Source organism: Ixodes scapularis, unplaced genomic scaffold (assembly GCF_016920785.2).
Source record: "Ixodes scapularis isolate PalLabHiFi unplaced genomic scaffold, ASM1692078v2 ptg000299l_1__unscaffolded, whole genome shotgun sequence".
NCBI classification, from domain to species: Eukaryota; Metazoa; Arthropoda; class Arachnida; order Ixodida; family Ixodidae; genus Ixodes; species Ixodes scapularis.
Genome location: NW_024609953.1, coordinates 632,620 through 648,664, shown reverse-complemented (window position 1 = coordinate 648,664; position 16,045 = coordinate 632,620). Strand labels below are relative to the sequence as shown.

General features: G+C 45.6%; 1 protein-coding gene across 1 annotated transcript; it reads right to left on the bottom strand.

Annotated features, from left to right (window-relative positions):
* Nucleotides 1–1,532: 1,532 nt before the first annotated feature.
* On the bottom strand, nt 1,533–10,266 carry LOC120849057. Its single transcript, XM_040221148.3, has 3 exons — nt 9,733–10,266; nt 2,932–3,091; nt 1,533–1,705 (listed from the first exon to the last, which is right to left on the bottom strand). Exons 1-3 carry the CDS (start codon nt 10,264–10,266, stop codon nt 1,533–1,535), a joined length of 867 nt encoding a protein of 288 aa, XP_040077082.1.
* Nucleotides 10,267–16,045: the final 5,779 nt, after the last annotated feature.

The window sequence follows — 16,045 nt, the reverse complement described above, 5'->3', positions numbered from 1 at the left end:
CGCTGGAATCTTTTTGTTCTTATCTTGCATTTGATGACGTGGGCAGCAATTTCTGAAATTGCATGTTTATTTAATTACTTTTCTCTTTTTGTCGCGTCATGATTTCCTGCCAGCGTCATTCTTCCATTGTTGTATTGATTTTACATTTTTTCCCAGCGCCGATTGATTCTTCTGCAATATATATTTAGGACGGGTTTGCAACGAATGCAGTTAAATTGTCAAGTTTTTGTTGTGTTCTTTTTATTTTTTCCTTCAGTGTTTATAAAGTTTTTGTTCATGCCCTCCCTATCATAGTCCCATGTAGGGACTGATAGTATTTTGAAATAAATAAAAATAAATAAAAGTTAATTAAGAAATTTTAATTAATTAACCGACTTCTCCCAAAGATTAGCCACCCACATAATGTCCGCCTGGCCGTATAACCCACCTGCACAAACTGCATTAGTGTAGCTTTCACGGACTTGTTTAAACAAATGTATAACAATAAAAAAGCACCCTGTATATAGGAGGCAATGGTTGAACTCTGAAGCATAACAACGCCTCTATAAGCACAATCACTGCTCATTTGCAGGGTCCCATTAGGAATATTTAGGTCCTTGGTAAGCACAAGAAGGGCAGCGCAAAACCGTAATGCAGTAAATACAGTTTCATTCGTGCATAAAAATAAAAAGAAGGAAAATTTTGCTCATGCTTGTGCCAGTGTCGAGCTGTCTCACGCTGTACAGAGCCTACCCATAACAAGTCGGGGGTTTATTTGAGCCATTTTATTTTTGCTATGAACGAACGTTCCACATCAACCGATGCTTGCAAAGCATGCTTCTGCCTCGGCTTGTTTGATGCGAGTCCACTCCAAGATCTTAGAATGTTCGCGTATGAAAACCCTCGGGTTTCCTTCGAGCTCAGAAAATCCACCGAATAACGAAAAACGACGTTATTTGAACCCGCTTCGCCCGCTAACTGTTCCAGGGTACAGCGGCTAGGGGACGCAAGACACCCCCCCGGTTCGAATAGTCGCTTATCAACCCAGAACTAGCGCACATAGCCATATGACATAGCCACGAATGGGTGGATGCATTCTTCAGGTGCACCTGAAGTTTGTTGTTGCCATGTGGTCATTCACGCCGCTTTAATTCGATCTTGGTGCGCTTTTTGTTACGCGTGCCCTGAGGTTTTATGTTTAACGGCTTTTACTGTTTTGTTTTTTGAGTGTGCGTGTATTGAAAGAGAATATTGGGTAGGCGATACTCGATTCAACATTGAAAATGTATTATACTCCATTTCTATTCGAGCTGAAATTTAAACATTTGAACACCCCTAATTATAATAAATATTTAGCGTGGCGTGAAAGGGTTATTCCAACAAATGTATCGAGAAAGTGTCCTATATACGTTGAAACACTTTTTCTTTATTTACTAGTTACGATGGAGCCGTGCAGGAAGTCAATTATAATCGCGATTCCACTATGCCGTAACTTGAATCAACACCCGGAGCCAACTTGAACGACAACATCGGTGTTCGATGTGTGCCCACACTTAGGGTCCCTGTTTGGAGGCTCGCACCACAAAGACGTCGACCGCCAAGAGGGAACCACTGGCTTCTTTGTCGGCCCACAGCCGTTTCGCTTCGACGGTGGCGTCTTCGAGGAGCAACTGCTTCTCTTCTTCTGTCAAAAGCGCCCGTATGGAATTTGTGGCCATCAAGTCCTCTGCAAACAAATTAATAAATACAATAAAAAAATGCGTTTTTTTTTTTTTTTTTTGTCAGGCGTATTTTGCGGGATGCGGCTGTAGTCGCACCCAAAGCACGTGGAGCGTAAGCTTGGGCTCGCGTCACAGAACCCGAGAATCCAGGGTTCGCTAGCTCGACGTGAATGAGAACGGGGCTTGCGGGCGGTCGTGTGCTTACTACGGCCTGATGTACGCTACGGGTTAGCGCAAACAAGCGACCGCCGTTTTATTGTTTTCTAAATCGTAAGATTCTCACAAAAATTACTAGTGGGATGGGAACATTTGAGGTTACTTCACCTTAGCGGCAAAGTGTGGTGCCCATCGATACCCTTTCAAAGTAATACGCTAAAAAAAGCCGATGTCGTGTTAGCACTAACAGTGTCGAGGAGTGTACGTTAAATGCATCAAGTTAGCAGACGTGCTGCGCAGAATAAATTGTTTCTGAACTGCGGTAGCACCAGACTTCATTTTAAGACGATTTCCGCCATTTGGACTTTTCCATCTAATAAATGTGGATTGGACTTTTAAAGTGTCAATTTTACGTGTGATGATAAAATATTGTTTGACATTTATTTAAGACTCTGAAACACCCGAAGATTTTTTTTAACAAAATAATCTTGAAGCTGATTTTTAATAAACGAACTTGGATTTCATTGTGTGTGCATCTTTCATATATAAATATATAATTTATTTCTAAAAAAAAAAACAAGAAAAAAACACTCGAAGCACATTTCCACGCACACGCATCCAACACCTACTTAGGAAGAGACACATACACTATCGCAAGAACGTGCGCGCGTAAGGAAGTGCCTATCAAAGATTCGAGGCTGGAAACGTCGAAATATCTTATAATAAGAAAACCTAGGAAAAATTCGCTTCAAAAGTAATTGTGTGTATGTCTAGACAACCGAAAGTAAACCAGCCCCAGTGGGCATCTGGTGTCTCTGCTGTATGTGAAAAATTTGGCTCTGCAGTACGTACCATCGCCAGCTCGGGGTCTTTAGCACGGATCACGCAGTATAGTGATATACGACCGCACGCCTCTACAATATGCTCATCCAGACCGAAACGGTCAGAGATAGAAATAGAACCCAAAATCCCTGGGTTCTGCAGAACGAAACTTTCGTGTTTCATATTTTTTTTAATTAAGAATTAGTGCGAGGGCACGATAATCGCAATCAAGTGCGCAACAAGGGTTACTTACGGGTCAGGTGTTCCGGGCTGGTGTAACGCTCGGTCGAGTCACGCCTGACTTGGCACATGGACGGGACCAGGTTGGCTCTCTTCAGAACGCCCAACATGTAAGAGAGGAGCTCATCTTCCCCGGCCAGGTCTACGGTTGGTGGAATGTCACCTCCGCAAATCTTTAAAACAACATTAAAAAAATTCAGTGAGAAAACAGTTAGCGCTAAAAGTGGTAATTTCACAGCCGACGCTACGCTACGACGGAGCCACTCAAGCAGCGCCAGAAGTGCAACGTCATCACGGCACTCAGCGTCTCTCATGTCGTTTAACACCTAAAACTGTAATGCAGAAAAAAAAACTTTAGACGAAGGAACAAGCACAGCTTCTTCCTTCGACTAAAATGTTTTCTTTTTCTTTTTCCTTTCGTGCCCCACGGACTCGGCTGTTAAACGCCACGATTAGCTACAACCAACTCGCCTGCGCACTTGGACTTTTTAACTCATCATCTATATACGTGTGTTTACTGTTGCCGACTAAACCAGTCACACACGGGGAATGCACCGCGATTCTGCGCTTGTACCCGCGCGTTATTGGTTTAGCCCAGGGTAGAAGAAAAAAAATCACGATATGTTTACCAGATCAATCAAATAAAATTTATTTGATTTAAACCAGATTGATTCAATCAAAATCACTGTAGATAGAAAAAAAGCTATTATTTCTGTATTTAAATATTGCAAAATGATCGACCGATTCGTGCGGTCACTGAAAACAATGCCGAAGATAGAAATATGGTAAATTTAAATCGTGTAATTTTATTAGCAACCTTTTATTCCTGAAGATCTTACAACGACATTTTTTTTTTGTACATGTCGATTTTTTAACGATAGGACATTAAGTAACACGATGAACGAAGTGGAAAAACGAAAGCTCAACGATCTAATAGGTTAAAAAAAAAGAACGCTTTTTGTGTGTGTGTGTTCAGCCTGCTATACATCTTTCTTGTTTGGTGATTCTTTGATTTAAATACAAAACGAATGCAACGAATACATATAGAAAGTATGAATTAGTAGAAAAGCGGCGAATAAAAATATTTTGTTCATTTTGGTTTGCGAGAATGGTGCGATTTAAGCCATCATAATAAAACTGGTGTGATTTAGATCTCGATTTAAATTATGATATATATCATGATTTAAACCACCTTGATTTTATTCTCTACCCTAATTTAGTAGGTGATTAAAAAAAACGAGAGCCGTGACGTTGCAGTTTTGGTGCTGCCTGATTGACCCACAGGATGGTACCGTCGTCTGCGGCCGGATTTAAAGCGAGAAGGAGTATATTGTACGTGGCTTGTTGCTTACAAGACAAAAATAATCAATTGACTCCGTAAGTATGACGTCATGGGTCCAAACAAACCGTTGCTAGGGTGGTTGTTGTGGGCAAATACACGTGGCTATAGGTTTCACTACGAAAACCGGACCGTTCCAATATCAGGAGTAGGGAACTTCTAAAAATCGCTGATAGAGAAAGCTTGAATGTCAAATGTGTTTCGACAGAAGTGTGCCGGTAATCGCTCGTTTCTGAAATATTTACGACTGCAACTTCCGGTCCTCAAGATGCCTGCAGCAGACGACGAATGCAAGACGTATGCCGTCTGCCGCACGTCCGCCGGCCAAGCCGGCGCCGTCGTTGGAATCGTGTGAATAAAGCCGATATTCTGATATTGAATTTGTTTAAAATATAATGAGTTTCAAACACTTATAAGAATTCGTAGCGGGGTGCGATGCAAAATACGGTAAATCCCATATTCTGTTTGGTCATAATGTCTTAAAATATGATCCTATATTTATATATTAATGCTATAATATTGATAAGTAATATCACGCAAGTAGTAGTGAGAGTAAAATACAGCTCAAACTTGCAATAGTCTTACATTGCTATGATAAAACAGCGTTGAGAAGTATGGCTGTGTCCATGCGCTATCCGGTTATTTTGTTTATGCTCATAAAAAAAACATCACCTTTGGTGATGTTTTTTCATTGTGCTGTTCATATGTTCTTCTGTTCGGACTAGCTTTTTATAATTTAGTATTTAGTAAAAAAAAAACAGAAAAAAAACTCACATTACAGAGGCCTCTACGGCCATGGCGATGCACTTGTTTTTGTCGCTCGTTTACCGACGCAATTCAATGAAGACGCCCGCGGCAACAGAGACCAGCAAATCTATCGTGTCGTATGCTACCAAAGCAAAGCGGAGTGTAATACTTCAGAAATGCCTTTCATCGTTCTAATACGACACTGAGACGACGAGAACATCTTCATAATTAGGTGTCAAGAAGTTCGGTTGCTTACAACAAAAAAATTTACTTACTCGTAAGCCAAAATCTAGCCTCATGTGGAGTCTCCATGCATTAGTTCATAGCAACGTCCCTAGCAACGGTTTGTTTTGACCCAGACGCCATGTTATGACATAGTCACTTATGGTACAGTGTACTAGAATAGGGAATATTCATTGGCGGCCATAGCTGTGTGCGCCACGGCTGAGCGCGTGCTGATGGCGAGCTTCCACAGTTCTTTTCTAACGTGCATTCCGCACCCTCAAGATTGCCGGTCTTAGCGGCCTATTAATATGGGCTCAGTCTGAGCATGCGCTCTAAACAGCACCCACAAATATGGCGCCCAGTGAATACTCCTTATACTTGGGTAGTGTTGGGACCGGAGCGGCTCGGCAACGGGAGCTCGTGAGGGCGCGTGTATTGACAGTTCGTGGTGGCGCTGTAGTCGAGCTATCTGGAAAAAATCGCGCAGCCCGCCTTTTTTCTTTTTTTTTCCACTTTGAGCAGTGCACGTGTCGGTACCACGGGTTTATACACTTCGTTTCACCTTATGTTGGACCGCAGCGAAGGCTAGAAGCGCGAGCTCATGGCGTTGGCAGCTGCCCTTGGTGCACGAGAGCTTGTGCCGCCGAGATGTGCCCTAGAGCAAGGCGCTCGCGCTTGTAGACTTTCCTGCAGTACGACACAAGGTGAAACAGAGTATAGTTCCGTGTGTTTTTCACTTCGAGTGGTGCGCGTGTCGGGACCACGATTTCATAGTTCTGTGTCTTCGATCGTAATATGCTTTGAATCTTGTGTTCTGATTTTGCGTATGGTGAACGCGTAAGGGTAGCGCCGAAATGCCGTCGGCGAGCACGGGTGCGTATCCAGCACACGCCTGTGACTTAGGGTTCCTTCATGTGCGCTTTGCTTAGGGTGGTGGCATCTCGCCATTTTGTCTCACACGTTTATTTTTATTTTTTTGTTCAGAAGCGCGTGAAAGAGCGTGGCCCTGCATGCGTTTGTGGCGTTGACTGTACTATGGCGACCATTTGTTTTCGTTGATTTCTTTGTATTTTCCCCGTGAGCGCGCGCAGTCGGCATCGGATACTACAAAGGGTGGCATCACCCTAAACAGAACGACATTGAGGCACCCTACTGTGACTTTTCCTGATACTTTCGCTGGGCATGCACACTCGAAGTTCACGAAGGTCGCACGAGAAGTGGTTAACTACTCGTGCTGTTTCGAGCCTTCCAGTGACTATGATCCAAAGTTTTACCAAGGGGATGAACTCAGTGTCGATACGTGCGTAAAAGCAAAGCATACGAAGAATAGTCTTTTTTCTTGGCTTGCTACTGTTTGCTGATTACGCATTAAGATGCCTTCAATCCTTGTCATTTTACACTTGTCTTATTGGGAAGTTTTTGTAGAAAGTTTTTGTACACTGAACGATAACCTATGTCAATACGTTGCAAGCCCAAGGTTGCCAGCGGAATATCAGATTTTGTTATCTGAGTTTTAAAACAACCAACTTAAAAGCTTCTTGCTCCCATAATCGAAAAGAGGAAATGGCTACGTCCCAGGCACGTCCAATGTTGTGAGTTCATGCTTATACAGGATATTTTTTTTTTTATTCTTAACAGAACTTTACAGAATTAATTAAAAGAAGGTAGTAGATACGTGTATGTCGTCGACACTGTACATCCGTAGATCTCGGCGGACCCTACATGAGTGAATAACCGTTGCAATATTTTGAGTACTAAGCCGAATATGGTAATTAACTTTTTAATTAACGGTTTAATGGGCCATGTTGCAATCACAGCTTTAAAGGGAGCCATTATTAAAGGCCAACCCAATTTAGAAAGTTCGCGAATTAACAACGAGCTTTGAGATATTCATCGCCAAAATTTTGCCTTTCTACGCTTAATTGAAAAACCGCGCTCTGAAAGCGCGAATGAGGCTGTGCTGATATTGATGCGTAGAAGAATGACACAGTTGTTTCTGTCCCCTCGTCACTAACTCGACAGCGTGTCTTCGGTGGACTCGCCGGCGCCACACATCAAGACGACTAAGTCACTATTCTACGCATTATTTTCATAACGCGGTTTCTGAATCAAGCGAAGAAAGGCAAACTTTTACGATAAATTTCGCGAACCTCGTTGCCTTTTCACGAATTGTCGAAATTACGTTTGCCTTTAATAAGGACTCATTTTAAAACTGCAGTTGCACCATGGCCAATAAAGCCGTTAATAAACAAGTTAACTTACAGATTTGGTCAATTATTAAACATTGCAACGGTTATTCACCTATTTACTGTCCACCGAGCAATACAGATATAACGAAATACGGCATCCCCATATCTGCCACATCCTTGTTTTGTAAAATATGTAAAGTTCTGTAAAGAATAAAACAAAAGCACCCTGCATGTCTGCGTGAACCAGATACGCCCCCTGTGGAACCATGGGTCTTTTCCTTCGAATACCCAGCTCAGGCGAGACTTACCTGGTTGTCAGAAAGCAGCTGTCGGTTAAATGTATTGTTATGAGCGTGTGGGTTTCAGATGGTTTACCCTTACGAGGATAATGCGCTGCATATTGTAACCATGTATGCGCTGTACATTGTAACCCTTATTTCAATGCCGTGCTGTAAACTATTGCAACTTTTTCCTTGCCTGATCTACGTGTGCTCATGTTTTCTGCTCAAAATGATGTGAAATAGTTGCTTGTTTTCTTTGAATCTTATAAAGCATCACTTGTTCAGCCCACGTTGTCTCAGTTTCTGAACTTAAGTTCAATGTTAAAACGTGTGATAAAACTTGTCACGGCTTATATGCCATTTCTTACAAGTGAACGTCGGGTGGTCCACGGATGGTCGTGGCAGCCATGAAGAAATAAAATATTCTCACCCCTTTGCGACCGTCGCTTGGGTGGTTCGTCGCATAATTGAACACAAGAATGAGTGACAAGTGAAGCGAGCTGATTAAGGTCAAGGAAAAGAAGACGGGCAGAAAAGAAGAGAGAGAAGTTAACCTGGGGTATTAAAATCATACTAAAACAATCTCGGACTTTAGCATGTGCCGTTTCGTTCTTTTATAAAATAAGATAGAAAAAAGAAAACTGCTTCCGAGTTTTAGATATCCCTTTCAAATATCTAATGTTCGGCCTTTGCGACCAAGGAAATGGGCATTTCATTTAAAATGCTCACCATCCGACAAACCGAAAGTCGCAGCTGATTCTACGCTAAAACAACTTGCAATCCGTTTCTATAAAGTCGCAATTGTTTTTATGTAAAGGAAGGGTAATGTAGCTTGTACCGTCCAATGCATTGAAGCATCATGTTGCTAACGATCATGCCGCAGCGCAATTGATGCCGCGGTACGACCGCTCGCCCAGGTCGTAGTTGCATCAGAAATCCTATGTGCACTCCATCAAAGCGGCGCCAAAGATTCATATTTTCACGCGTGCAGCCGCGCATGCGCACACCTTCTGGATAACGCGCCGGTGTCGACACCTGTCGCGATCAATACCACGCACTTCAGGCGAGCCCCTCCGGTTCCAACACTACTCAAGTGTTCTAGTAGACTGTACTTACGAGGTCAATTACAACATACCCTTTGTAAACCCCATTAAGCAACACTGGCGGTCACCATTTCTTGGGGCTTTCTTAGGCTAGGTGGCGCAAGCTACCGCCCGTTGCAAAGGGTATAGATCCATATATTGGGGCACCAAGTGTGTGCTGGATCCGAGTCCTCGCTGAACTCTGACGTAGCACTCCTTCTCGATACGAAAGGAGCCGAGCCGAACTCGCGCCAAACGCCGACGCTGCCCTCGCATCCAACGCAGGTGCCCAGACAATGGCGCATTCCAATAATTGGCGCAACAGCTACTACATCGCGCGCACGTCTGAGAAGAGTTTGTTAGGTTTTGGGTGTTTCTGGGATAAACTGAAAGACCTAAAAAAAACAGCATCCAAGCCCTTTTGGTAAAAATCAAGGAAAATCAAAAATCCCCAAAATGTCTTCACAAAAAAAAAAAATATATATATATATATATATATATATATAAAGAAAAGAGCTTGATTGAAGATATTTTTATCCAAAGCTTTCTTTTGTGTTGATCCGGAGCGGAATTTCCAGTAAACTGTACAGGAAGCAGCTTCTTTCTTCGGGAACTATACACCACTTGCCAGAGCACTGCGACCATTGTAGGTTACTGTGGTCGTTACGAGAGATTAAGACTACGCGGGATTTACATGCTTACGACACTGGAGTGTCCAGTCCAAGATTCAAAGATGAAGATGCACTGCGTTCACACCAAATGCGCAGCGCAGTTTTTTGTTGAATAGGTATCAGTTGATCTAATACGACGTGCTCTTTATGTTGCCCGTTGATGGGCGTGCTGCTCGCGTTCCGATGCGCCAGAGACGCGTTTTGAAACGCTTGCTTTTCGTATCATAGATACTAAACACATGATGTGTCTACATACGTCTTTCATTTAATCTACGCTCACCTGTGCGTACTTGCTCCAGCGCTGCATCCCGGCCAACGTCTTACGAAACCTCATTTGCGGGGTCCTAGCGTTAAACCAAAACAGCGCCTCGCCTCCCGGCTTCATCAGCTTAACGACGTTCTTTAACGCCTTCTCCTGGTCCTTGAGCCAGTTGAAGCAGAGGAGCGAGTAGACGCGGTCGAAGAGCCCGTACCGCTCCACGAAGTCGGACACGTCATCCGCCAGGATGTCCAGGGCGGCGTAGCAGATCTTGGGGTGGGCGAAATGTTCCCTCGCGTACTTCAGCATGTATTCGGATGCGTCGACGGCGACGAACCTTCGGCAAGGTGGGCACTGGGGTAAGAGCACGTCGCGGGTGACATTACCACTGCCGCAACCCAAGTCGAGGAACTGCTGGTCTTCGGTTGGGCCTCTCGGGAACGTGGCTAGCACAGCGCGCAGTTCGTCTGCTGCTATTGTGAACCACTTTGCGGAGGTAACGTTTACGTAGAGCTCTGGCATCAGCGTGGTCTGTGTGGGTTCTGTGTGCACCATTGCGGCAAACTTGATGCGCGAGAGAGGAAGCTAAATGGTCGCGTCACCAGCAAGCAGTCAGAATGATAACTATACGCTGGATGGGGTCCTTTTTAACTCCGAATCGGCTGCTGGGCCACGTCAGTGATCTGAGATCAGCGTGCTCGTTCCAGGATGGCTCAACGGATGTGGGGTCGCAAGTGTGCAAGTGGGTTCGGTTTACACGTTCGCGTTTCTCCGAACACACAGATGCTTCAAAAAGTCAGTATTACTCCAGCTGTTTTATTTATGGATCACGTATCCGGTGCAGGCACGTATTACTGCGACCAACGTTTATATGGATCACATGTACATGCAGGATGCTTTTCCTCGAATTAGAACGATTTCTGCTACACGAACTAGGGGGACCAGTGGCCCACTGTGTTAAAGGACGACGGCTCGCAGCACGTGGAGCTTTCGCTTCATGTGCTCTGTGACATGAAGAGTACATTTCCTCGAAATATTGCAATTCTCGCTACACATACGCACAAAAAAAAAAAAAAAACCAGGATAATTTATTTTGTGTTGCCTTGTTGTACAGTTGCTATTCCATGTTTGTTTTTATTGGATGAACCTAACTGGTTTAGAGGCGAAGCTTTTAACTATGCGCGCATTCCGTGCATGCAATTTATCACAGCCGAAAATGGATTCTATGGTCCCTTTAACGCAGCGCAGCTCGGAGCTCGTGGAGCAAAGGCTCGCGCTGCAGAACCCAGAGATCGTGGGTTCAATCTCCTCCCCTGCCCCTTTTGATCCGGATTGGGGGGGGGGGGGGGGGGGAGAGAGAGAGAGAGAGAGAGACTAAATGTTTTATTTACATCCAGATATACGTCCTGGGTCTTGTTTCACCACTCCTCGTCCAGCATGTCTTCGACATGCTGAATCAGGAGCGGTCAGAAGGTTTCCTCGGTCCCCCGGCAGGGGGATTCGCCCACTCTTCCCAGCTCCCGGGCTTGAGCGTGTCTGGAAAGGCCTGCAATGTTGCTCGAGTTCTGGCTGCTACATATTGGGGCCATCCCAAAGTTAATGGGCACTACTGGGGTACTGGTTGAAGGTAGTGCACCGTGGAGAGCCTTCTGCGCGATCCGGATGACCAGCGTACCGGCACGGCCGCTCGATCCCTTCCAGCGGGGGAGGGAATCACGAGACCGTGGTATAGGCGTATGGTCGTGTATCGCTACTGCGTGATGCACTTGAAGACCTCAAACTAGCAGTCGCATTCCACTGGCTATATTTGTTATCTGTACAAAAAAGTGAAAGCCGTTTACAACTTCCCTCCTCTTCCTCAAGAGCGCAGCTCTTGAGGAAGAGGAGGGAAGGGTACTGAAGGGAGAGTAAACCCCTCCTCCTCCTTTTCCTCCTCCTCCCCTCATTCTTGAATATGCTCCGAGGGGGTCATCTGACCTCGGGGGGAGGGGGGTGACGTGACCTCGGGGGGGGGGGGTGTCACGTGACTTCGGGGGGGGGGGGGTCACGTGACACAGGGAGGGGGTCACGTGACCTCTGGGGGGTCATGTGACTTGTGGAGTCACGTGACCTTGGGTGTCACGTGCCCGTGGGGGTCACGTGACATCTGGCAGTCACGTGACCTTGGGTGACCTTGGCGGGTCACCTGACCTTGGGGTGACCTTGCGGGGTCACGTGACCTCGCGGTTACGCCGACGGCGACAGCGACGCCGACGCCGACGCCGACGCCGCTCAAGCCGGAAACAGGCGCCTAAGAGCTGCGCTCTAAAAAAAAAACGGAAGGAGAGGAGTAGATTAGAGCGTGTGGTGATGGCGTTGCTTTGAGATCTAACTTCGAATAATTAGTGCGTATAGATTCAGCGCGTGCAGCAGACGACACACTTGTTCACACTGGTTGGAGGGAGACAGCGGCTAGACAAAGGCAGATAGCCTTTGCATATGCCCACTAATCGTTATCTCATCTCCTCCTGTTCTTCTGAGCGTATAGCGGAGACACCGGACACCCAATTGGAGCTGATTTATTCCCCACTGCAGTCGCCTTAAATGTTATATACCTTTTAATGTATCTTCAAATTGTACACCTAAGGTGCAATAAATCCGAGAGATGTGAAAGTGCGAATGACTTCAAGAAGCCGTAAAACAATACTTGGTCTTCAGTCAACTAATTATGAAAGTTGTTTCCTGTCACGTCTTCAGTAAAAAAAGAAAAAAAACGGAAAACCAATTTTGCCTGCGTGCGCTGCTTCTTTAAAAAGAGCCAGAGCTTAAAGTTTTGGGCGCCTGCCAACCTCTTTAAACTCCCACACCGTCTTTTGTGTCACGCGTGGAGTGACGTGTAGCCGGGCTCGAGGCACGTAGCCAGGAGGGGGGGGGGGGGGGGGGGGGGGGGGGGGGCATGGGGCCCGGCTTTCCCCCCCCCCCCCGAAATCTTTCGTTTTGCTGGGACCTCCTCTCCCCTCTCCCCCTCATACAGTATTTTATCAAAGGCGCCCCCCCCCCCCCAAACTCCCCCCCCCCGAACAAATTCCTGGCTACGTGCATGCCGGGCGCACTGCAGGGGCACCGAGCTTCTGGTTAGGTTTTCTCTTCAGATCCCCCAGAACGCGCTCCACACGTTTGCAAGTACGGGCACAGGTCGCCCGCCATCTTGCTCTTCTGGGGTGCGCTTGGGCGCGTCATAATTTGACTACAACGCCTTTGTCGTAATCGGATATGACACTCCCAATCGCACCCCAACTGAGCAAGATGGCGGTGCCCCGAGGCCGTAGTTGCAAAAGTTGTGTTTCCGTAAAAGCTTTAAAAAAATCCCTAAAAATGTGCTGTTAGATATACGAAGAAACACTTTGTGGGAGCAAACTACCAGCCTCGGCGGACGTCGAGGATGACAAAAGATACTAATTAACAAAATAATAAACTAAAATTTTCTAGTTCAATATTAGTGAAAATAAACATATGGTTCCACTGAGAAACTTGCTAGGTTTCATCGAAAACCACTAAATCAACTCTTACTACAAATATTTAGGGCAGGGGAAGAATTTTACGATGGTCTGAATAAACGTTCAGTTTGGACGCGTTTCTAAGTTTTCGTTTCTTATCGGAACGCATATTTGCGCCCGCAGTCCTGCTCTCCGATGGTCGCGGCGCGAAGCAACCGCCTCGCACCCCCTCGTAGTGTGGAACCTGGAGGAATGTATGGAGCCATGGCCTTCGAGATCCCGAAGCGCGCGCGCAATGGAGCACGTGTGCTGCGCCTCTCGGCTATTGGGGAGCAGGACCGCGGGCGAAGAGATGAGCTCCGACAAGAAACCGAAATTTAGAAATGCGTCCCAATTGAGCCTTTCTAGGGAACGCCGTAAAACGCTGCCCAGGTGGAATGTAATGTAACACGTAAGTAAGTTTTCGACATATGAATAGAGTTACTGGGCTCTCCCCAGCGGCACGTAATTAACGAATTAAATTTTTCGTATCCTGACAATCGGGGATTCTGGGCTAATCGTGACTCACATGTTACAATAATGGTGTATTTATACTTAAAATCTAACTGGCGGAAGTTAGTCTCTACCCGTGCGTTCCATTGAAACACTGTAACAGTTTTATGAATGTCTTCCATAAGCTGGCACCTTTTCCTTTTTTACCATTTCAGTTATCACCTGACGACACTAGCTGGTGTTCCATTGCGAAGAAGGACCTGACTTCTGGAAGTATTTTGGTTTTAGGGCATATCTTTGGTGTGGCTTTCAGTCCAGGAAAAAAATCATTGGAGTCATTATCTGGCTCATATCCCCTTGCTAAAGAAAATCAAATCGTGGCAGATTTGAAGATGGCATAGCTCTAATGGGCAGATAGTTTTTGGATGACTGAATATTGCCCGATGCACGTCGTCCTGACGAGGTCGGTGTTGCCATAAAAAGATCCTTGATTTGGTTTCTGTGTGGTGTTTTCTTGTTTCTCCTTGTTACAATGCGCCCTGCGCATTTTCCTTGTATGTTTCAGCACGATGGAGTAGACAGACTGCCCTGACGTTGCTTGGTGAGAGTAGACTGGGGCACCCCAGCAGGTACTCGGACAATTTCAAGATTTGGTGCCTGGCGCATTAGATTCCTTACATTCCGCATATTGGAGCGAAACGCTGCGGATGCGGCTTGCTTCCGTGAACACCCAGAAAAAGTTCATAAATTATTCCCGCTACAATTAGCGTATTTAATATCGTGCTTTTTGGTGCAGTCCTTATAACGATGTGATCCTGCGGAGATCTTAGAGCGTTGGAGTCCCCTGGAATATTTCGCAACATGGCCGTATTTTTGGCACATGATATTTCGGATCTCCGCATGGGAGCTCCGAAATATCCCTCGAATGGGTGCTTTCTGAAGCCAGGAAATACGCACTGAGGCATCGGGCGATCTACGCGAAAGATCAGGACAACACTTTCAGATGGTTTCGTTTCAACGCTCCTATAATCTCTCTGAAGATAGACTATTCGTCGCTGTAAGGATGTTACGCCGTTTTCAAGTAGATACTCCAGGAGTGCAGATTTGGAATATTCGAGAGAAACGTTCTCGATTTCCCCCAGATTTCTTGAACACGTCTGGGACACGTGTGCAGTGACGTCTATGCTGCCCAGAGACTGCAGAGTCAGTAGCTTGTTTGCCGAACGGAGCGATGGCACAATGACTGAGTGGCTACCGTCCTTGTTGATTTTATGCGAAATGATCTTCTGCGTAACCGCAACAATATTATTTGCTATTGAGCTGGGGTTTACGTGACAAAATGGTCAGGATATGGTTGGCTCGAAGCTCGCGAGGATGCCAGGTGGTCTGTTTCTTTTTTTATATGCTACTTCAGTGAATGGTGTTGAATCCTCGTTGTCGCCATTCGCGTCAAGGTGATAGCACGACGTCGCGTCGTCCTTTGCAGGTGTGCGCACCCTTTTGGAAGAGATCACGACGTCTGTCTGGTTAGTGCTGACATTTTCCGTCGAGTAGTTCATTGAACAGTGCTGCTTGGATGATGCCGAGATGCGGATCGGGACCTTGTAGCCAGTGGCCGCCTCTCGCAGCTCTCGTCTAATGCGTCCTTGACCATTCTCGGCCAGCGAGGCGCCGAAGTGCACTATCACGAATGGTAACGTGCTCAGATGTAAAAAAAGTAAGTTAGAAATAATACGATTGCTTGCAGGAAGAGCCAGCAAATCGGACTCCCTCCTGACACATTAATCCTACAAAAAGAAAAAAGAACGGTCTGCAGACATGTTTGAAGCATGTATGCTTCGGAAATGGTTGAGGTGTGTCTGCAGATCAATTTGTCATCATGTCTGTAACGAACACCGTGTCTTTCGTATGACATATGAGCAGTGTAATGGCAGCTTTAAAACATTAAAAAAAATGTATAAAGCTCCCATGCTTTACGAATGGATTGTTCATAAGAGAAGTCAGCCAAACTGTAAAGTTTAATATGTTCGTTGCCTTTAAAGACAGGTCTACGGCCTTTCGGTTTATGACGTTTCGGTGTAAAACGTTTCGGTCTCGACTTTTCGGTGCACGGTCGTTTCGATGCACGGACTTTTCGGTACACGGACTTTTCGGTGCACGGATGTTTCGGCGCACAGACTTTTAAATGCACGGACATTTCGGTGCGCGAACATTTCGGTGCAGGAACTTTTCGGTGCACGGCCAATCAAAATCACGACATTTCTTTTTTTTTAGTTTTCTCTAAACGTAATAAGCACTATATTAGCTAGATTTTTTTTTTCGCACTTTACTGGTTTGTAGACTTGGTCATTCATTTACGGTCATGG

Bases quoted from the DNA above. Each gene is read 5' to 3' on its own strand.
- LOC120849057 (XM_040221148.3), bottom strand. From the start codon at position 10,266: ATGGTGCACACAGAACCCACACAGACCACGCTGATGCCAGAGCTCTAC. The intron at 3,092-9,732 runs GTGAGCGTAGAT...GTTGTTTTAAAG, and splicing joins GCTGGAGCAAGTACGCACAG to ATTTGCGGAGGTGACATTCC. The intron at 1,706-2,931 runs GTAAGTAACCCT...ATTTGTTTGCAG, and splicing joins CAGCCCGGAACACCTGACCC to AGGACTTGATGGCCACAAAT.